A 24326-nucleotide genomic window follows, 5' to 3' on the forward strand; every position below is an offset into this window, starting at 1 on the left:
TAAATGACTGCCGATTCGGTATTTCGTACACTCCCCTGAAGTATTGTTGTTCAGTCACTGAATTTTTTTTTTTTTTTTTTTTTTTCAGAAAACTAATGAAGAGGTCAAACATTAAATTTTCATGAGGATAATACCATCATAAACTCATACAACTGATACTGTACGGCATACATTTAACACTTTCCATTTCATGAGGTACGAGCACCGCTCGGGAATGGAGTAGCTGTAAGTTTCTTCTGGTCGATTTCACCACAGTTTATTTACCTAACAGGTACCATCCATTTACACCATGAAAAATATTCCCTCACAACATACCTGAAGGGGGTAGTTCGGATCTACTCTGGCCATGTAGGTACAACTATTATCTCTGTTACTGGTAAAGTATTGTGTGATGGATTGGAGCGTCGTCTGCAGTATGAATGCTGACGTCATCGCCAACATGGCGGCTCCTTCCCTCCAGCCACAAAGAATTAAAGTTGTCAGGTCTTGTTCAGTGCCAGGGCCGTGCAGAGACCGTTGGAGGGGCAGGGGCTCAAAAGTTAAAAAGGGGCACATGGAGCATGAATTTGAGAAAGGATGCAAAAGCATACCTGACTATAACCGGTTGAATTGTAGCAACCCATATTCATAAAGATAACATCGAATCACAACATACCACATCATTGTTCATACTCAAATTACTCATGTATAAATTAGTAGACAGAGGCCAGTAATAATAAAAATTCATATTTCTGAAATCTTAAATGTTTATTGTTTCATAATCCATCCTGCATTTATTAACAGACATCATAGACATGAATGATGTATTCATAATTATTTTATAATGTTATTAATGTAACTAAATGTAACTGATTAATGAGAGAAAGAATAGAGATTAGAGGTCACTAAGGTGTGTGTGTGTGTGTGTGTGTGTGTGTGTGTGTGTGTGTGTGTGTGTGTGTTTACACATCACTGTGGCATCTTCTCTTGCAGTTACAACAGCAACTTCCTGTTGCCCATGCTCTTAAAAATATCAGTGGCTTCACTAAGGTTGACTGGAATATCCTTTTCAATCGCAAGTAAAAGAAGCTCCGACAACCTCTCCTCTGTGCAAAGGGTGCGAAGTTTTTTCATCAGCTTCAGTTTTGAGAAAGAACGTTGCACAGTAGCTGTAGACACCGGAAGGGTGCCGTAGGTCTTCAGCAGCTCAGTCAAGTTAGGGAAAACCACATGTGCATTGTTTTCTTTGACCACTGTAAGAATAGATGTCACACTGATGGGTGAGGGGCATGAGTATGATGCATGGAAGACCTTAAGTTCTGTCTGCAATTTGTCTACTTCAATGTTATAGAACTGACAGAGTTTCTTCACAGCTTGCAGTGCTTCTGTTGGAGGATTTGCTGTTTTCCAGTTCTCTGGAACTGTCAGGCTGTGGAAAGCATTTAGGATTTCCCAAGTGGAGTTATCTTCTCCTTTAAAGCGTCTCCAAAGCTCATGTGTCATTGTGTCCACAAAAACGTAATACACTTTAACACGATAGTAGTCTTGCAAAGTAGGGAAAGTGTGATCAACAGTAGCTGTTGTGGCAGTGAACTTGTACTTAGCTGGCATTTTCCTCCTCCTAGCTTGACCAGGAATCTCAGTTGGAGGGTCCAGGCCCACTGATGCAGCCTTCTCTGTAGCCTGTTTATACATATTATCAAACTCCTCCTCTGTTCTGCTGTGCGCCAGTCCCTGTAAAACTCCATTAACAACTTTGTATGCTGCACCCAGGTCCATGTCTTTCTGCTGCAAAGCATTAGAAGCCATCGCAGTTACCTGGAAGATTGGACAAGTGATTTCCAAACACAGGAAGAATTCAAAGTTGATGCTCTTGAGTAGAATCATTGCATCACCTGCTGAAGAGTCAGGAGGGTCTTGCTGTGTCATTTCCTCAAGAAACTGCATGACAGCTGGGAGGACCTTCCTCAGAGTGCAAAGGGCTGTTTCTCTGCAGGCCCACCGCGTGTCTGACAGCTTCTTTAGCTCCAGTGGACGCCGATCAGGGTACATCGTCTTCCGCATTTCAATAAATGCAGAGTGTCGTTTGGATGAGTTGGCCACAAAAGGATAAAGTTTCTCAACTAAGTTAAAGAAGCTGACAAAACAGATGTTCGACTTTGCACTTTCAACTAACACCAGATTAAGGCAGTGTGCCTGGCAGTGTACGTACAATGCCTTTGGATTTCTTTTAAGGATTCTTGACTGAAGTCCGTTAAAGCGTCCGCTCATGTTTGCAGCACCATCGTAACCTTGACCCCGGATGTTTTCCAACTTCAGATTATTTTCTTCAAGTAGAGCTATCACTAAGTTTTCAAGAGAATCTCCCCTTGTGTTATGAATGTTACACACCTGAAGAAAGCGCTCATTGATTTTCATGTTATGCACATACCTAATGACAAAAGAAACCTGTTCAGTGTGTGCAGCATCTGTGGTTTCATCCATGAGAATTGAAAAGATCTTGTCCTCTTGGATTTCTTTCTGGATCACTCTTTTTACTGATATGGCCAAAGCTCTAATCATATCATTCTGACTTCTGTTGGAGAGGAGTGAGACAAGAGGTCTTTTAGCAGGTCCTTGCTTCTGTTTTACCGATTCTAAGTGCAATTTAATTATACTGTCATATTTACCAAATAACTCTACCAACTCTATGAAATTACCTCGATTTTAATCCATTCAAAATCTGCCCTTTATTACCAGAGACCGTTTAATAGTAATTCACTGCATCTTGTAAGAATACACCATCCATGCACAAACGAATACCACTGCAAATGCAAAACATACTCACCGGCGGCAGAGTCGGCAGACAAGATGTTTGTTTACCCCCTCGGATCTGCACTATCACTGTCACCCGCGGCCCTCTCCAGCAGCTTTGATTAGCAGCTAAACAGTCCCGTGACGTGTCCTGGACGCGTCACACTGTGACGCGACCAGGACACGTACGATTACGGCAGGCTAAAATGTGTGGCTGTGGTGTAACTGGTGTTCCTTGTTTTTTTTTTTCTCTCTCTCTCTCTCTTTCAACCCAACCGGATACCAGCTAAAAGACAAACGTCAAACAACGAGAAAAAAAACAAGAAAATGGCAATGCAAAATTGCGAATCACTACAACTGAGGGCAGGGCACATTGTGGATCACGTGATCGAGGTCGACCAAGGTAGATCTAAATTATTATTTTTTTATTATTATTTTGGGCTGCACAGACGGATTTTCACACACAAAAACTCTGACAAAAGGGCACTTTGGGCATCAAGGTTCAAAGGGGCAGGGGCTCAAGCCCCCTCCGCCCCCACCTCTGCACGTGCCTGTTCAGTGCAATGCAAATGATAAATTAAATTAAAAAATACACATACCGTAAGTTTTTGAGTACATGGCAGAGTGCACTGGCCATGTTTACCCAGAACCGGCAACACGTCTATTCAGAAGATTCAAGGTCAGAAACAGAAGAGCAAGATATGTTATTGTGTACATATACTGTACACAACAACCACTATTGGCTTTGAAATGAGTTTAGAGAATGTAGGAGGATACAGCGAAGAGTTTGCTTTGAGTTGCCTCAGACAGCTGAGTCTCACTGAAGATGAGAAGGTGAGGTTTAAAGGAGAAGAGGTGGTGTTCAACAGAGAGAAAGTTAGAGGAAAGGCAGCGAATGTTGTAGAAATGAAAAAGTGAGTCAGACAGTGGTTCCAGGCATGTTGTTTGGTCGTCACCGGGAGAGGGGCAGATGGTGTGGGGTTTGATATCTCCCACCCCCTCTGGGGATTCCGAGGCTTCGTTCAAAGATGACATTCATTTTTAGTTCAAATTTGAAGAGGAACTGTAGTGTGTAATGTGCCTGTAGCTTGGTGTTGACAGTATTGGAGAGCACGCTGACCTACGGCCTGTGTTACCGAAACTCTGACACAGTTCAGCAAAGGTGGATGGTCTGAACATAGTACCGAGGGCTGATGAAACGGGAGCTCCAGCTATCCTTGTCATCAGCTTTCCATTCACTTTGGGAGTACCGCCCGGCTCGACTGGTGGTACTGTGTAGGTACTTAATAAAATACGACAGTGGGTAGGGAGGCAAGTGGGTTGGTCGTTTGTTAGATTAGATGGCGAAGGAGGTCAATAAGGAGCAGTATAGAACTGGGGGAAAGTAGTTAGGTAGGTGGGAACTGAGGTAAGTTGGCAGGTCTGGAAGTAGTGCAGGGTAATAGAGAGTAAGATAGAGCAGGAGGGAAATGGGTAGGCAGACTGCGTAGGGAGATCGCAAAATAGGTAGGCTGGTAGGTTCGTAGGTCAGATGGATGAGAAGGGCAGTTGGAGCCACGGTAGGCTTGAAGGTAGGCAGGTTATAGAGGGGCATGGAAGTAAAGAGAAAGTAATGGAGAGGGAGTGTGGAGCAAATGAGAGGTGAGAGAATGGGGAGCAAATGAGAGATGAGGGAATGGGGAGCAATTGGGAGGTGAGGGAGTGGAGAGCAAATGGGAGGTGAGGGAGAGGGTGAAAAAAAGAAAGAGAGGGAGAAGGAAGGAACAATGTGGTTGTCGAAAGAAAAAGAGAGAGAATGGTTGGAGAATAATAAACTAACGAGAGAGAGAGAGAGAGAGAGAGAGAGAGAGAGAGAGAGATAATGATGATGATGATGATCTGGTCAAAGGTGAGAGACAACATGTTAAGACCATAATTTAAACTGTATTCACTAGTACATTTTACTCGATTAGAATCATTCAACAAAGAGGTACTTCACAGGCACTTCCTATCCCGCCCTTCCCTCTGGCCTTCCTACTTCTGTACACCTAGAAGTATGAGGTACCAAAACAGTGTTACCTGAAGGGCAATAGTAGTCTCCAATACACTCTGTGTATAGTTGATTATTATTCACTTTTTCTTAACTTGTTGTTCAAGAGCAAGAGGAGAGCTACAGTCTACTAATTTTTTCCTAAATATTCACTCCTTTCCAACCAGAGGCATCGCTAACCTTCAGTAATTATAACTGTCTAATGAGAGCAAAAAAAGATATACGAAGATGGCATACAGACTTTTTGTACTCACTTCACACTGAAGCTGAACATCGTCGAATGCAATTGGCTAAATATAATGTGATAATGCATCACCGGACTAAAAGTACTGAGTAATTTTGATTTTTTTTCCTTTGAGAACACCCAAAACACCTCTGCTATCGTGGTACCTCCGTTTTCGTGGTATAGTGCAAATAATATCTTTGCATTCCCATTGAGGGTAAACTATATGAAAAATGGTTGTCTCTCTTTAATGAAAAATGATTCATCCCTGCAGCACTTAAAATATCCAGTTGACGTTACTTAAGTTCATATGAGAAAGGTTATACTGTTTACCGTAATTCTAATCATTATAACTACAACAGTAAAAGTACGGTTTGCCACTGGTAGTGTGTTCGCCTTCTGACCTGCGTAAACCTTGTGCACAACTTTTTAAGATCGATTATGCCAGTCTTTCCCATAGTTCACTGCCAGTACATCTTTCTATATAAAGGTGTTATGTTCGCGACCTACCGTTTTAAACACATGAGTAAATAACATAAACAGACTCTAACATACATAAACATTCTGGATATAAGAATCGAATTTCAGATTCAGACTTGCTGTCGCTACAACATACACCCCACACACTTGCCAGCACAGAGAAGGGTTTATGCTGGTTACGTCCCTGTCTCAGAGTAGAAGTTTAGTCCTGCAGTGAATCTCATACGGAATGATAAAGAATAATTATAACAGTGCGAAATGAGGGGTCTAAGAGATGTATTCTCGGCAATTTGAAGGCTTTCCAGTACCTTCTCCTTAGCGATTTATCCTGAATATTACAACCCGGTATTATCTTTCATACCATTTTTGTCTGACTAAAATTAATGTATATAACATAGATAACGTACAAGATAATATTCACGGGTCATACACAACAAGAAGAGATTGTCTTCACTGACCTGCGGCAAACTATTGCAGCCAATTATAAAAACTTTATCTCTTCCGAACTCATAGAATATGTGAAATTATTTTCTTATAATGCATCCTTATGAACAAAACTGAAAACTGCTACATAATCAGCTGATGCATCAACTGATGCAACATTTGACATGTAATATCAACTCAAAATTTCAAGCTGAGTAACTTTGTATTTCATAAGAAAGTCGCAAAAATGCCTCAGTATGGCCGAAGGTGAAAATCGCCAAATAGTCAGCTGATGCTTTAGCTGATGCAACAACTGACATGTTAAATCAACTCAATATTTCGAGTTGAGCAAGTCTGTAGTTTATGCAAAAATCACTCAGAGCTCTCCAGGAGCAGGTATTCGAACTTTCCTTGAACGAGAGAAAATGAAAAAAGAATCCCCAGATGTACCCTTATAGACCTATCCAATTCGCCGCAGGTAAAAATGAACAGGTAAGCAAGAGGTGCCAGGGAGCCTCCATAACCAAAGGGAATAAGGGGCTAAATGCACACAAAAGGTTAAGTACATCGTTTTCTCGTCTACATTGTTTTAACTCCGATGCAAACTACTTTTTTATTTCTTTTGGATTCATGTATAATATACTTAAATATCATTCCGTGTCGTCGTGATTCTGAAGGAATGATAGTGCTCTTCATGACAGGGAATCTAATTTTCTTGTTACTTTTACACATTTTTTCCCCATTGTACAGTACAGCCATAGCGTGATAAGGAGACTGAGCATTTCTTGCCTGCAAGGGTAATAATAACAGCCAGCACAGGGGGTAGTAAATTCGGAAGAGGAGAAAGAGAGGAGGAAAAAAAGTGGATATAGAGAGAGGAAAAAGAAAATAACAACAGCAGCAGCAAGGGACCAGCATGTACAAGGTGCTATTAATGAAAAATAAAAACTTAAGGGGAATATTAAATAACACACAAAATTTTAAAGTATCTTCTCCAAGCCACAGCAAAGAGGCAGGAAAAGAAAAAGGGTCAGGTTTAAAGATCACACGGATAAAATTCATACAATTAGTGCAACATAATAAACACAAAATAAACCAAAAATTCTGAAATCTTCCAAGCTGACGCAACAACGGTAATTCCCCCGTAGAGAGTAATAGGAGAGGCGTTACGTACAATGACCTTGTCCATTGAAAAAACAAAAAAATATCAAAGAAGTAAGAGTAGTGGTGAAACAAAAAGTAAACTTCAAACTAGAAGCCCCTCCCGTCAAGAGGTGCCACAACGAAGGTAATTCCCCTATACCCCTGCGGCTCAAATATCGCCAGGTCTCGCCCTCACAACTAAGATATCACCCACTCTCGACGCCACACACATATTTTTTTATCATCTGGGGGCAAGGCAGCGAACACGCGTGAAATTGATACCACACAGCGCCTTGGTACCTTCCTGCATCAAAAAGAGTCACTGCCAAGCTTTTCCCATCTTTTTTTTCCTTTTTGCATATTAGATATTTGGAAACCTTAACACCATGGCTGTCGCCATAAAGCAGTGTTCATATTCCTGCCGTCACTTCAGAGCGTCCTGGTACCGTCCTAGGTGGAACTGGGTCGTTGTCAGGTTGTCATCAGTGAGGGGTACTTTTTTCAGCTTATTAAATTTTGCGGAAAGTTTGCCAGCATACAAACCATGTTTTGCGTTATCTCATATTGATGCCTGTCACCTTCACCATTGCCATGATCCTCCTCGCCGCCGTATAAGTAATTCTTGGTACATCCAAACGCGTGCAGGCTACTCGGCACCGAAGAGACTTTTCTCACAGGAGGAATTTGCAATAAGTTTATTAGCCGCTTCATTACCAAGGCTTTGGCCCCAACTAGATAAAATCATATGGTACCAATGGACACTAACTATAACTATTTTTGAAGGGGTTAAATACATATCCCCCTTTGGAGTGACGAAAGAAGATTGCTTCCAATAGCATTCCCTTCACTGGCGATGATTACATGTTTTAGTCATTTTTCAAACTGTCTTTGTTTCAAAAAGAAAAAAAAAACAGTTACAGATTATGACAAACAAAATTTTTACTCTTCCACTCGTGGGACAAACCTTGTATATTACATCGAAATGCCTCGAAAACTACTCATCCACATTTCTTCTCGCCACACATTTCCATCTGACTCCAGTTGCATTCAGTTACATACAGACCATTCGTTCAACCACTAAAGTAGGTTCTATATTTTTTAAAAATTTTCTGAGATTAAAGTCACTTTCTTTTCACTGAATCATCTTAAGAAATATTGGTTTGGTTATGTCGACACCATAAACTCTTTAACCATCCTTGTTCTGTGAAGTACAACCGTCCTGTGTGTGTGTGTGTGTGTGTGTGTGTGTGTGTGTGTGTGTGTGTGTCTGTGTGTGTGTGTGTGTGTGTGTGTGTGTGTGTGTGTGTGTGTGTGTGTGTGTGTGTGTGTGTGTGTGTGTGGAACAGGGGCATCGGGGACTCATACCACAAGCATCCTTCCTAAATCGGTGTAGTAGACGGCTCTCGTCTTATTAACTCACTTCATCTCGCAGTTGCATCACTTTTTTTTTTTTTTTCACAGTCAGCGGTTTATTAGGGCACAGCCCATCTCAGATCCCCCCGCAGTACTCCTATTTTATGATGGACACACAGCAACTCTATACAGTATACATGCATAGCCATTCGTCTTCCGGCCAGGTATATCAAGTAACCCTTCGTCAACAGTCTTTCGTGTATTCGACTGGTCATCACTGGAAGCCGTCACCATTCTCTGTTCTTCCTGTCTGTTAAAACTTGCAGTGTGCCCAAACACCTCAAAAGTAACTCATTCACGGCAGTGGTCAGATGATGATATCCGTGCTACATCAACAAGGCTTAATTGAGAAGAGACAATTACGAGACTAGTGTTTACAACGTTCTTTACAATCTACTGATTGTAACAGTTCAATTAGGGTATTTTATTCTGGATAATTATTGAAGATTACATTCATCAGCGAGAAACTGCATGAACTTAAAGGCTTCGGGAATTATAACCTAACCTCCATTTTTTAGACATTTTCTAATGTTACTTCCCCAGACGCTATTATCGCCATCATCATATTTTCATTTTAATTGCTGTCCTATGTATGAGTGTCGTTATCTCCAACTAAGAACAAATATTATCCCTGTAATGTCACTTTCACATTACTTACATTAGCCTATCATATCATTTTTGTTGCAGTCACATTCATCTTCCTCTTCCTACGTATTTTTATCCAACTTATTCAGATTCCTCTACGGTGACCTAGAACACATCCCTCCTATTTCTCGTCACTATCGTACCATGATCTTCATTGCTAACACGTTCACCATCCACACACAACTCGTCGTTACCATAGAATCACTATCATCACCATCCTTCTCCTAATCCTCTTTTCCAGTCAAGAGAAAGAATTGTTTAAAGATTTAATAAATATATTACAAAGATTTCCAGTAATGAGAAACAAAAACTCCACAATAAATTAACATGGCCTGTTATTCTTTCTCTCATTAAGAGACAAAAATTAACAACTGATTCGGTAAACAAATGACAACTTATTCCAGTCGGGGAAAAATGACTATAGATACAGATTCGCGATGTGAATAAACACATTTCCAGCATCAGAGAGTTACTAGAACTACAGTTCCATTAAGCAAGTGGCGTAAGTGGCATAATTGTCCCGTGCAGTCAGTATACCTGACCAACACCATACTGTCAGAGAGAATGGACGTATCGCCTCAGAGAGAGAGAGAGAGAGAGAGAGAGAGAGAGAGAGAGAGTTACAAAAAAAATGCATGGGACCTTGCATCGTGATTTTCATTTAAAAATGTGTGACGAAGATTTATTTGTAATTGTCATACTTCGGTAAATGATTATTTTGTTTTCGGTTATTCTTTGATGTTAAGTAATCTGGCATTACCGAAGCATTGGAACACATGGGATAGTTACGGTCATAACCAGGCTCCTTCGATTGTTATTTATTCGTTTAATTTTGTTTATTTATTTATTCAATCTGTATATGGATGAGGTTATAAAAGAGATACAAGGTAGGACAGTGGATGTTGGGGCGACCCTAATTAGAGAAGGCAGCGTTTGGAAACTCCGGTTCCGTTGTTTGCAAATGATAATGCAAAGGTTTGATGAATGAGTTTGGGAGAGTGTGTAAGAAACGGAATCTAAAGGTGAATGTAAGGAAGTGCAAAGTTATGGTCTTCGAGAGATATGAAGTCACTGAATGCACAGTGGGGTTGGATGGTAAGGAAATGGAAAATGTGAGTGCATTCAAGTACTTGGGTAGTGTGATGAGTAACGATGGAAGTCTGGAAGATGAAGTGCTTGAATCGGTACAGCAGGGAAGAAAGGTTGTTGGTTCTTTGAAAGCAATGATAAGAAATAGGGAAGTGGGCATGGATGTAAAAAGTCACAGCATGACAGTATTGTGATACCAACTCTAACGTATGGAAGTGAAGCTTGGACATGTTGGAAGGACACAGTCAAGAGAGCAGTGAAAATGAAAGAGCATTGTGGTAGGGGTATGGATGTGACAGAGAGCATTAGAAGTACACTAAGGTCGTTTGATTTGGTCACGTGTAGAAGATGAAGAGCGAGAGACTAACGAGGAGAGTGTATGTGAGTGAAACGCCGGGTTGAAGAGAGAGAGAGAGAGAGAGAGAGAGAGAGAGAGAGAGAGAGAGAGAGAGAGAGAGAGAGAGAGAGGGGCCAAGGATAAGATGGAGGAATGGAATGGAGAGGTGTATGAGAGAGGGTGTGTGCAAGCTGGGGTGAGGGGAGTGAAGTGACGGGGGACGGCTACATGGAGGCGATTTGTCTGTGGCCACTCTTTGCTGGATTAAAGTGTCTGGCAATAGATAGATTAATTAATTAAATAATTTATTCATTTATTTACCTATTATCGCTGGGATTGGGGTGAGGGACAAAAGTACATGTGTAGCCATTTAATGAATAAAGCGGTATTGAATGAGGAAAATGGATATGTGAGGGTAATAACGGAAAGAACTGGTAATGTTTACAGGCAAGTCTCATTTTGTCTGGAGCTAAAAAATAAAGATAATAATAGGAATAATAATGACGATGATAATAATAATAATAATAATAATAATAATAATAATAATAATAACAATGACAACAATAATAACAACAATAATAACAACAACAACAACAACAACAATAATAATAATAATAATAATAATAATAATAATAATAATAATATTGATAATAATAATAATAATAATAATAATAATATTGATAATAATAATAATAATAATAATAATAATAATAATAACAATAATAATGATGACAAGTCTCTCCTAAACACATTTTTATTGAAAATATACTGTACACTAGAAGGGAAAGGGCAGTCCCACCTATGATGAAAATTTTATCTGGATGCTCTGTCACGCTGCTGATTGCGGTTTGTCAGGTAGTCTACAGGCTAACTTTATCAAAAGGTAAGAACACTTTTCATTATCAGAGTAAAGCGTTCTAGCTTCTTTACTTTACTGCTGAATGCCTTATGTAACACTGAATGCCATTTCACCACAACCAATGCTAACAATTCGTTCGCAGATAAAAGCTTATAATGTCTGGCCTCTCTGCCTTACCACTGATGGGATCTGTCTCGAGGCATGGAGGTTAACAACATGTAACGTTAACAACTCTTTCATAATGATAGTAAATCGTTTCTGGGTTCTCTGCCTCACTGCTAATAAGTTACTTGAGCTCTACCGGTGAGAACACTCTGTAGGAGTACTGGCCAATACTTTTTGGGCCAATTAAAACCTGTAGCTACCCTCTCAAACAACTGAAAATACTTTGTTAAATCAGATTCATTAAAAGGAGGGACAAGTTTAACATTTTTAGCCACATCAAAATCATCAGAGCTAGATGATCCAGTTCCACTTTGTTTCATGCGATACTCATGGTCTGCCTGAATCCTAGCAATTTCAATTTGTGCCTGTGCCTTCTAAATACGAGCCTGAGACTCAGCCTCCTTAGCACGAGCCTCCTGCAGGGCTAGCTGTAGCTTAGCTATTTCAATCTGCGTTTGCTCATTTGGAGGAGTTACATTAAACAAGCTTTTATTAATCATGTCAACAATTTGATCTTTAGACTGATGAGAGCGAACAGCAATTCCCAATTATTGAGCAACAAGCTTAAGTTCATTCTTTGTTCTGTTTTCTACATCACACACTGTTTGCACATTTGACAAAAAATCTTTGGCTTCATCAAGAGTAGTAATAGTAGACATCATGAATAAATCACAGTCACAAAATATCAAGCAATATCCTTATCATAAAATCCTGAATATCCTGATAAGAGGTCGCCAAATTTATGTTACGGAACAGAGAGAGATAATGAACAATTCAAGTGAGAACACTAAAATCACTACTGTCCCGCAAAGTTCCAGGTTCAAAACAAAAGAGTTAGGTAAAGTTACAAGTTAAAGTTTAATCCCCAAACTAACAACTAAACATTCAGGACTCATAAGGATAATGTAATGGCAAAACAGGTTACATATATAGTTAACTGCAATAGCCTCAATTAACATGAATTTAGCAAGAGCAAATTAATCTAAGTCAGCCCTGATAAATGAGAAAACCGGATAATGGTCAGTTAAAGCAAGATATATTATTACAGATACAAAATATTATTAATAATGGCTGTCATTAAAAACTCTACATGAATCACAAAAACCTTACCGGGCCTACAAATTAACGCCTTAGGCCACACAGTACAAGAAAAATGGTAACAACACTTATACTCAAATTATACAGCATCTAGATGGCTGGAGACTTCCTGAGCACTCACAAAAATAATAATACACTATACAGGGGAGGACAGAGATGTGAACAAAATGAGGAGTAGATCTAAGTGGCAATTAATGCAGAGACTGAGCACAATATATAGGGGCCGGCAGAGCTTGATACAACTTGTAAGAAAGACGCGCAAATGAAACCATAGGGGACAAAGAGTTGACAATCCTGCTCTGAACAACAGAAAGAACGACTTACTCTACTATAAGGGGGAGAAGGGGGGGAGTGAGGTAGAACACGCAAGCCTGGTCACTATGGAAGCCACGAGGCGAATCGTGATCAAACATGCAGCATACCGTACGTTAGAATTATACAAAGTATGATGAAATCATAGGCTATGTAACACCTCCCCACAAAGAAAAGAAATTTACAAAGGAAATTTTTTATTACTCTAAAACAATCTGTCTAAAGTCTAGATAAGCAATCTGCAATAACATTTTCTTTCCCCTTGACATGTTGTATGTCTAATGAATACTCCTGAAGAAGTAGACTCCATCTTGTCAATCTCTGATTTTTATCTTTAAACTTACTAAGAAATTTCAGTGGGTTATGATCGGTATAAATGACTATGGGGTCAAAACCAGAACACAAATAAAATGAAAAATGCTGTAAACCCAAAATCAAGGCCAAAAGCCCTTTCTCAATAGTTGAGTAGTTCTTTTGAGGTGCAGTGAACTTCTTCCTCTAATAGGATACAGGGTGTTCAATACCCTGATCATCCTCTTGCAGCAAAACAGCCCCAGCTCCTGTATCACTTGCGTCAACAGCCATCTTAAAAGGCTTAGCAAAATTTGGAGTAGCGAGCACTGGCTGACTTAATAGGATAGCTTTAAGTTTGCTGAAAGAGGATTCACAGTTATGGGTCCAGAGAAATTTAACTCCCTTTTTCAGTAGGTCTGTAAGTGGTGATACAAGAATTGAAAAGTTAAGAACAAATCTCCTGTAATAACCTACCATTCCCAAAAATTTTTGTAGCTCTTTCCTACTTTTAGGTCTGGGAAGATCACTTATAACCTGAACCTTAGTTGCTGGTGGTGCAACGTGTCCATCACCAATTACGTACCCAAGGTACTGAACTTAGCTTGACCAAACTCACACTTCGATAAATTAGCTACAAGATTAGCTTGAACCAAACGCTCAATAAATTTACTGACATGGCATAGGTGATCTTTCCAGTTGTCACTGAAGATTAATACATCATCAATATAAACAACACACCCTGCCAAACCCTCTGTTACAACATTCATGAGCTTCTGAAAAGTGGCTGGTGCATTCTTCATACCATATGGCATTACAGAACATGCAAAAGTCTTTCCTAGCGTTACAAAACATGAGATCTCCCTAGCACGTTCAGTCATAGGTACTTACCAGTATCCCTTTAACAAATCAAACTTACTTATGTACAGCCGCGCACACAATTTCACAGTACAGTCAGCGTTGCAAATCCTGTGGGTGACCCGGGTTCAGAGTTTCACAGTATCGAACGTGCGGGGGAGGGAGGGAATAGCTTCGTGCCTGGCGTGTGAGGCGGGTAGAAGGCATATGGGGAAGGTGGAGGGGGGAAGGGGAAGGACGGAAAGATAAGAGGGATGAGAGGCGGTTATTGAGTTAAGTAATACAAGGAAACGATTTTTATAATAATATATATTTGGAGAGAGAGAGAGAGAGAGAGAGAGAGAGAGAGAGAGAGAGAATAAACATACCAGTATACAGAATAATCCCCATACGATCTGCGACCGCACTTTACACTAATATACAGAGCTTTGTGTAACAGGTCGTTACGATACTATGAGCAATTTGTGTTTTGTAAGGAACTATCAAAGATCAGGTGATTACAATGGAGCTGCCCTCGGGGGGGTCTGTCAGTTGCCAAGCTGGCGAGTGTCCCTTGCATGTTTAGGTTCGTGTGTGTGTGTGTGTGTGTGTGTGTGTGTGTGTGTGTGTGTGTGTGTGCGTGTGTAAGATATAAGATAAATGTATCATGATCCCGTTTACCGTCTCTAAATGTGCGCTAATGTCACTAGGTTTTGCTTGTCAGATACAGTGATTCATTTGGTAGGTTGCTCACTTGGAATATGAAATGGTTGATGCATTTATATCTATTATTTATACAGTATTTGACTTGTGACACCGTTCTGTCTACTCATGTTAGAATAGGTGCAGTGCACTGGGAAACAACAGTTAATATATATGCACACATTAGAATGATGATCTTATGCATATAGGACATCATATTTAAGAGAATATGACATGCCGAAATTTCACCTGATAGATGAAGGAGAATATAACATGCTAGAACTTCACCTGATATCGTATACTGTAATGGAGAGGATATCTTTCAACACTGTTGCTCAGTATTTCCATGAATTTTTAACCTCTCCAGTTACAACTGTTAAGTATTTAAGATAGTAGTGTAGTTAGTAATGAAATTCCAGGAAATAAAAAGAAGGGGGGGATGGTTCCTCATCCTTGTTACACAAACAATGCTTATGGCTGTTATCATATACCCAGCAACATTGAAATATTTATGGTTAACATTCACAAGTATGTAAATGGAATGTTTCTGACAACCGTGAGAATTAACCTCTGTAAGGAAACCGTAGGAAAACATAAATTACTTACCACAAGAGTATATTTAATAGCCAGTCCAACCCCCATCCATTTCAATAACGGCGCGCAGCCTGTCTGGCACTGACGTAACAAGACGTCGCACCGTCTCTGGTCGGCGTCTGTAGGTCTCCCACGATACAGAGACGTGTGCCTTGAGCTCCCGGGTGTTCCTCTCCGGTGCCATATCCCAAATGTTTACCATCTGTGCCCAAACGTGTTCAATTACATTCATATCAGCTCCTTTGCTGGGCAGTTCCAGGAGCTAAAAGTGGTCCTGTTCGTCAAACCAGCGTCGAGCAGTGCGAGCTGTGGACTGGACGCCTGCCGTGTATGAACAGTATGGGCCCAGGTGGAAACGGGAAATCCTTCTCACGAGAGAATGGCAGGAAGGACTCTTCAAGCACCTCGATGTATTTATCTGCTGTGACGCGCCCCTCAATTTGGAACACGTCACCTGCACCATGCAGCGATATCCAGCCCCACACATTGCAGGTGACGTTGCTAGAACGAGCTACCTCCATGATGTTACGACGCTCGTATCTTCAAGCATATTATGAGTTAGCGGATTATTGACGTTTGTATATTTCTTTCCTATATATTACGCCTAAAACTGTGCATAAACATTCTGTATTCATATACGTATTAGTCCATAAACATGCATCATAACAAATCCCATTTCGCCTGAGCAGCAATGTAATGTTCATGTGTAAACCGGGAAATCATCTATAATAACCACCTCGTCCACACTTCACGACCGTTTATCAGGCATGGAGCACTTAATACCCCTAGACCGCAGTTGAACCAACGCTGTCGATATTGACATATTAACTGAATATTTCATATGAATATCTGTTATCTCCGTAAAGAACACTAAGATTTTAGCATGCCATATGATTTGTTATACCTGGTGCTATTTTTCATCACTCAGATATTTGATTTTTTTTTTTTTATGTAATTGTTTTTGCATATCGATATGTTATCTAAATGTAATGAACTGTTAAGTATTAACTATTACATATTTCATTACCTGATCTCCAGGGTGGTAATCAGTTACAGAACATTAAGGGAGTTAATGCACATGCTTATGTTCATGGGCAAATTGGACAAACTGGTTAATTTTAAATATTTCAGTACATGGTAACTAGTTATTGATTACAAATCAGGTTAACGTAACATTCAGGTAAGTAAAGATCATAAATAACTTACCCAGTTACAGTTGACGCATAATTGTCAAAAGCCTGCTATTTACATCATCATTATTCACTGCAACATAATTACCTGGCTGCAGGTCCTGGTGCATTATAAAAAGTCTCCAGACCCATTCACTCTCAGTTTTGCGACGCACGACATCTCTCTCCCTCTATCGTATAGCCACATTTATAGTCCTCCACCAAAGTCCTCCACAAACAATTAGGCTGCATCTTATTAACTGAGATTTAATGAACATACCTAGTGTTATTTACTCTCCAGAAATGGCCTTGGCCATGAGAAGTAGAGGAGAATACTTTCTCATTTGTGAATACTGCACGTCCCCAGAACTCAAGGTCTCACTCAACATGGAGTTGTGCAAATTCCAGCCTCCCGGCTCTGTGAGCTTCAGTCAGTTTCTCCTGTACAGGAATTCTGTGATGTATACCCCTCTCGTGCAGCCTGCGCCTTACAGTCATAGCACTGACATCCAACTGCAGGTTCTGTGCGACAGCTACGGCGTTAGTGTGAGGGTCTGCTTCAGCTGCTGCCACAATAATGCCATAATTTTTCCGCGTTTGTCCTCCGACGCGCTCTTGTTCTCGCTGTTAACAAACCAGTACAGTGGGTCTCATTTCATTCATTAAAGTGCAAATACAATCGTAAAAGAATGGGTAAAAATAAACCTACTGCAAAACTAACGCATAATCAAACATTACTTCCATCTACACTTTATTCAAGTAAAATGCACAACCGACAGACAGTGATTAACAATTGGTACACACTGGACACAGAAACAGTTGGACATTGCAAAGTAGGTGTTTGAGAATTGTGAGTATTTGGAGAGACGATGTAATAATAGTGTCATGAGGGAGTAGTGTGTCGACATCACCTCACAGCACTGGGTTGAGGTTGGTGAGTGGGAAGCCGGGCAAGCATAGCAGATGGATGGAGGAGGGTGGGGGTTGTATAGAGGATATGTAGAAGCAAACCATGGTTTAGTTAGGATAATTTGTGTAGGTCATAATATCTTTTGGATTAAACATTGTTTTGTCTTCTCACGTCTTATTTACCCTCACAAACCTCAACCCAATGCGGTGAGGTGATGTCGACACACTACTCATTCATGACACTATTATTAAATCGTCTCTCCAAATACAATTCTCAAACACCTACTTAGCAGTGTCTCCAACTGTTTCTGTGTCCAGTGTGTACCAATTGTTAATCACTGTCTGTCGGTTGTGCATTTTACTTGAATAAAGTGTAGATGGAAGTAATGTTTGATTATGCGTTAGTTTTGCAGTAGGTTTATTTTTACCCATTCTTTTACGATTGTATTTGCACTTTAATGAATGAAATGAGACCCATTGTACTGGTTTGTTAACAGCGAGAACAAGAGCGCGTCGGAGGACAAACGCGGAAAAATTATGGCATTATTGTGGCAGCAGCTGAAGCAGACCCTCACACTAACGCCGTAGCTGTCGCACGGAACCTGCAGTTGGATGTCAGTGCTATGACTGTAAGGCGCAGGCTGCACGAGAGGGGTATACATCACAGAATTCCTGTACAGGAGAAACTGACTGAAGCTCACAGAGCCGGGAGGCTGGAATTTGCACAACTCCATGTTGAGTGAGACCTTGAGTTCTGGGGACGTGCAGTATTCACAAATGAGAAAGTATTCTCCTCTACTTCTCAAGGCCAAGGCCATTTCTGGAGAGTAAATAACACCAGGTATGTTCATTAAATCTCAGTTAATAAGATGCAGCCTAATTGTTTGTGGAGGACTTTGGTGGAGGACTATAAATGTGGCTATACGATAGAGGGAGAGAGATGTCGTGCGTCGCAAAACTGAGAGTGAATGGGTCTGGAGACTTTTTATAATGCACCAGGACCTGCAGCCAGGTAATTATGTTGCAGTGAATAATGATGATGTAAATAGCAGGCTTTTGACAATTATGCGTCAACTGTAACTGGGTAAGTTATTTATGATCTTTACTTACCTGAATGTTACGTTAACCTGATTTGTAATCAATAACTAGTTACCATGTACTGAAATATTTAAAATTAACCAGTTTGTCCAATTTGCCCATGAACATAAGCATGTGCATTAACTCCCTTAATGTTCTGTAACTGATTACCACCCTGGAGATCAGGTAATGAAATATGTAATAGTTAATACTTAACAGTTCATTACATTTAGATAACATATCGATATGCAAAAACAATTACATAAAAAAAAAATCAAATATCTGAGTGATGAAAAATAGCACCAGGTATAACAAATCATATGGCATGCTAAAATCTTAGTGTTCTTTACGGAGATAACAGATATTCATATGAAATATTCAGTTAATATGTCAATATCGACAGCGTTGGTTCAACTGCGGTCTAGGGGTATTAAGTGCTCCATGCCTGATAAACGGTCGTGAAGTGTGGACGAGGTGGTTATTATAGATGATTTCCCGGTTTACACATGAACATTACATTGCTGCTCAGGCGAAATGGGATTTGTTATGATGCATGTTTATGGACTAATACGTATATGAATACAGAATGTTTATGCACAGTTTTAGGCGTAATATATAGGAAAGAAATATACAAACGTCAATAATCCGCTAACTCATAATATGCTTGAAGATACGAGCGTCGTAACATCATGGAGGTAGCTCGTTCTAGCAACGTCACCTGCAATGTGTGGGGCTGGATATCGCTGCATGGTGCAGGTGACGTGTTCCAAATTGAGGGGCGCGTCACAGCAGATAAATACATCGAGGTGCTTGAAGAGTCCTTCCTGCCATTCTCTCGTGAGAAGGATTTCTTGTTTCCACCTGGGCCCATACTGTTCATACACGGCAGGTGTCCAGTCCACAGCTCGCACTGCTCGACGCTGGTTTGACGAACAGGACCACTTTTAGCTCCTGGAACTGCCCAGCAAAGGAGCTGATATGAATGTAATTGAACACGTTTGGGCACAGATGGTAAACATTTGGGATATGGCACCGGAGAGGAACACCCGGGAGCTCAAGGCACACGTCTCTGTATCGTGGGAGACCTACAGACGCCGACCAGAGACGGTGCGACGTCTTGTTACGTCAGTGCCAGACAGGCTGCGCGCCGTTATTGAAATGGATGGGGGTTGGACTGGCTATTAAATATACTCTTGTGGTAAGTAATTTATGTTTTCCTACGGTTTCCTTACAGAGGTTAATTCTCACGGTTGTCAGAAACATTCCATTTACATACTTGTGAATGTTAACCATAAATATTTCAATGTTGCTGGGTATATGATAACAGCCATAAGCATTGTTTGTGTAACAAGGATGAGGAACCATCCCCCCCTTCTTTTTATTTCCTGGAATTTCATTACTAACTACACTACTATCTTAAATACTTAACAGTTGTAACTGGAGAGGTTAAAAATTCATGGAAATACTGAGCAACAGTGTTGAAAGATATCCTCTCCATTACAGTATACGATATCAGGTGAAGTTCTAGCATGTTATATTCTCCTTCATCTATCAGGTGAAATTTCGGCATGTCATATTCTCTTAAATATGATGTCCTATATGCATAAGATCATCATTCTAATGTGTGCATATATATTAACTGTTGTTTCCCAGTGCACTGCACCTATTCTAACATGAGTAGACAGAACGGTGTCACAAGTAAAATACTGTACAAATAATAGATATAAATGCATCAAGCATTTCATATTCCAAATGAGCAACCTACCAAATGAATCACTGTATCTGACAAGCAAAACCTAGTGACATTAGCGCACATTTAGAGACGGCAAACGGGATCATGATACATTTATCTTATATCTTACACACACACACACATACACACACACACACACGAACCTAAACATGCAAGGGACACTCGCCAGCTTGGCAACTGACAGACCCCCTCGAGGGCAGCTCCATTGTAATCACCTGATCTTTGATAGTTCCTTACAAAACACAAATTGCTCATAGTATCGTAACGACCTGTTACACAAAGCTCTGTATATTAGTGTAAAGTGCGGTCGCAGATCGTATGTGGATTATTCTGTATACTGGTATGTTTATTCTCTCTCTCCCTCTCTCTCTCTCTCTCCAAATATATATTATTATAAAAATCGTTTCCTTGTATTACTTAACTCAATAACCGCCTCTTATCTTTCCGTCCTTCCCCTTCCCCCCTCCCCCTTCCCCATATGCCTTCTACCCGCCTCACACGCCAGGCACGAAGCTATTCCCTCCCTCCCCCGCACGTTCGATACTGTGAAACTCTGAACTCGGGTCACCCACAGGATTTGCAACGCTGACTGTACTGTGAAATTGTGTACGCGGCTGTACCTAGCCTTTCCGATCTTCTCTATGCAATCTTCCACGCGAGGGAGAGGGTAAGTGTCTGTTTTGGTTATCTGATTAACACGTCTGTAGTCGATGCAAAGCCGCTGTGACCCACCTGGCTTAGGGACTAGAGTGACAGGAGAACTCCACTCTCTCTGACAGGGCTCAATCAACTTGTGGTCCAACAGGTAGCCAAGCTCCTTCTGGATGAGAGGAACTTTCACTGGGTTCACACGGTAAAGAGGCAGTTTAATTGGCTTTGCGTCTCCAATATCGACATCATGCATCAACACAGTGGTTCTTCCTGGAGTGGCACGGAACACTTGCGGGTACTCCTGCAGTAATGCCGAAAACTCCTGCCTTTCCTCGGGAGGTAGATGAGAAAGCTTAGTCTGGAGATCATTCATGATATCAGGACTCTTCCCCAAATTAGCACTCAGGCTCATACTACATGGGAGAACTTCACTTGCAGACTCGAGTGGAATAGCTACAGTGCAGACTGGGTTATTTTCGTCCCGCCTGTGATATAACTTTAGCATGTTGATGTGACAAAGTTGCTTGTTCTTTCTACGATCTGGTGTGGCGATGACATAGTTGACATCACTGAGTTTCTTCTCCACGAAATAAGGACCACTAAACTTGGCTTGAAGAGGTTGCCCATGCACCGGTAGCAGAATCAAAACCTGATCTCCTGGCTGAAAGTGGCGTAACCTGGACTTCTTATCATACCAAGTCTTCCTCTTCTCCTGGGCAGCTCCTAAATTCTCTTTCGCCAGCTGTAAAGCAGTGGACAACCGTTCTTTGAACTTCATCACATACTCCAGCAGGTTGACGTCATCTTCCTCCGACAGCCAGCATTCCTTGAGTAGCTTAAGGGGTCCTCTTACTTCATGGCCAAACAGTAGTTCAAAGGGTGAGAAGCCCAGTGATTCATTTGGAGATTCTCTTGCGGCAAATACAACGAATGGAAGACCTTTATCCCAATCTTTCTCATGTTCCAAACAGTATTTCCTGAGCATCGATTTGAGTGTTTGATGATATCTCTCGAACGCTCCTTGGGTCTGGGGATGGTAAGCTGAAGACGTGATCTGGGTGATGCCCAACTCTTTCAGAGACTGCTTGAAAACATTTGACATGAAATTACTTCCCCGGTCTGACTGTACCTCCTTGGGCAGACCAAACTTGGTGAAGAACCCTAGCATTTCCTTAACCACGTTCTTTGCTGAGATATTTCTAAGTGGAATGGCTTCAGGATAACGAGTAGCCATATCAATCAGGGTCAACACATAAGAAAATCCTGAAGAAGTCTTAGGAAGAGGGCCCACAATATCCACCAACACACGGGTGAAAGGCGCCTCAAAAGGAGGAATGGGAACTAGAGGTGCAACCTTTTCGGTCTGATTACACTTCCCCACAACTTGACAGGTGTGACAAGACTTACAATACCAGGAAACATCTCGGAAGATACCTGTCCATTAGAAGTGTTTCAAAATGCGTGCCACAGTCTTCCTCACTCCAAGGTGTCCTGCCAAACTGGAATCATGAGCCACTCTAATGATATCCTGCCTACAAACACGAGGGATGACAACTTGATGTACAACCTCCCATTCACAGTCGGCTGATGCTGTTGGGGGTCTCCACTTTCTCAGAAGTACTCCTGACTTTAAATAATAACAAGTAGAAGCACCAGCTGACTCTTCCTCACTGCAAGCAGAGTTAGCTAGACCTTTCAACTCAGGGTCAGCAACCTGCAACTCAACCAACTCTTGACGAGACAAATTATCAACACTACGGGGTACTGCCTCATCTGGTGAGTGGTCCAAATTAGCAAGAAAAGTGTCAGCTAGGATAACATCATCATCATCATTATCCTTTAAGTCAGCAGTAACCTTAGACTTAGCCCTAGTGACAGCACATGCAGAGAAGACATCAGGGACATCACAATCCTGGGCCGCAATCACTGGTTCACTGGACAACTGAGGAGCTAGACACACTTGACTTCCACCAATATCATTTCCAAGTAAGAAAGTTACACCTGACATTGGGAGTGTCTCAACCAACCCAACCATAACGGAACCATTAACAAAACCAGACTCTAAATTCACTCTGCACAGAGGGACAGAGAAGTAATTATTCCCTACACCTTGTAAAATTACAGTTTCATCAGAGGAATTAACATTAGAGCCTAGAACACTGGTCAGCATAAGGGATTGGCAAGCACCTGTATCACGATATATTTTAACTGATTTCCTGTCATTACTGTCCAGAGGACTGACAAAACCAAAAGACAGGAAATTAGCACATGAACTCTTGAGAGTGTCACCCACGTTACTGCTCAAAAGAAGAGCTTCATCATGAGAATTTAATTTACCCCTCAAAGCAGGTTCAGTTAACTCAGTTAAAGAATTCTGGGAAACCCAAGGGTGGACACTAGACCAGTTGACTGAATATTTAAAGACTCCTTTTTGTTCACATCACGCTGTCTCCTGAAACATTTCTCCGTAGTATGACCAAGCTTACTACAATAAGTACATTTAATTTTCTGAAATCTAGAGGTGAAGCTGGTATTTACTTCCTGAGAAACATCATCCTTATTCTCTTTCCTGTTACCTGTACTCTGAGTAGAGGCAACGTACTTACTCTCAGCTTTCCTTTTTTCTTTAGAATATCTCTTGTGAGTGAGAACATATTCATCAGCTAAAACTGCAGCATCAGACAAATTATCTATTCTTTTCTCATCAAGATATAGGCTTACATTTTTATTAATACACCTTTTGAAGTCCTCCAGCAAAATCATCTGCTTAAATTTATCAAAATCAGAATTTACATTCTTGGAATTTAACCACTGCTCTAACAGATCTTCTTTGATTTTTGCATACTCAACATGGGATTGCTTATCTTGCTTATAAGTTGTCCTAAATTTTACTCTATAGGCTTCAGGAACAAGCTCATAGGCCTTAAGAATCAAGCTCTTAACTACATCATAATTATCAGATTGATCCTGAGGCAAAGATGCATAAGTTACTTGAGCTTTACCGGTGAGAACACTCTGTGGGAGTACTGGCCAATACTTTTTGGGTCAATTAAAACCTGAAGCTACCCTCTCAAACAACTGAAAATACTTTGTTAAATCAGATTCATTAAAAGGAGAGACAAGTTTAACATTTTTAGCCACATCAAAATCATCAGAGCTAGATGATCCAGTTCCACTTTGTTTCATGCGATACTCATGGTCTGCCTGAATCTTAGCAAGTTCAATTTGTGCCTGTGCCTTCTGAATACGAGCCTGAGATTCAGCCTCCTGCAGGGCTAGCTGTAACTTAGCTATTTCAGTCTGCGTTAGCTCATCTGGAGGAGTTACATTAAACAAGGTTTTATTAATCATGTCA

The 24326-nt window shown here is 40.8% G+C and overlaps 1 protein-coding gene across 1 annotated transcript; it reads right to left on the reverse strand.

Moving 5' to 3' along the window:
• Positions 1-972: 972 nt before the first annotated feature.
• LOC145395849 (zinc finger MYM-type protein 1-like) lies at positions 973-15596 on the reverse strand. Its single transcript, XM_080269378.1, has 2 exons — positions 15499-15596; positions 973-2554 (listed from the first exon to the last, which is right to left on the reverse strand). Exons 1-2 carry the CDS (start codon positions 15594-15596, stop codon positions 973-975), a joined length of 1680 nt encoding a protein of 559 aa, XP_080125504.1.
• Between the last annotated feature and the right edge of the window lie 8730 nt (positions 15597-24326).

The sequence above is a fragment of the Coenobita brevimanus genome, chromosome 4, assembly GCF_032717465.1.
Source record: "Coenobita brevimanus isolate Jiangsu-jjx chromosome 4, ASM3271746v2, whole genome shotgun sequence".
NCBI classification, from domain to species: domain Eukaryota; kingdom Metazoa; phylum Arthropoda; class Malacostraca; order Decapoda; family Coenobitidae; genus Coenobita; species Coenobita brevimanus.

Excerpts from the sequence above, each read along its gene's own strand:
- LOC145395849 (XM_080269378.1), bottom strand. The coding sequence starts at position 15,596 with ATGGCACCGGAGAGGAACACCCGGGAGCTCAAGGCACACGTCTCTGTA. Across the intron at positions 2,555-15,498 it reads ACGGTGCGACGTCTTGTTAC|AAGTCAGAATGATATGATTA; the intron begins GTCAGTGCCAGA and ends CCTCTCCAACAG.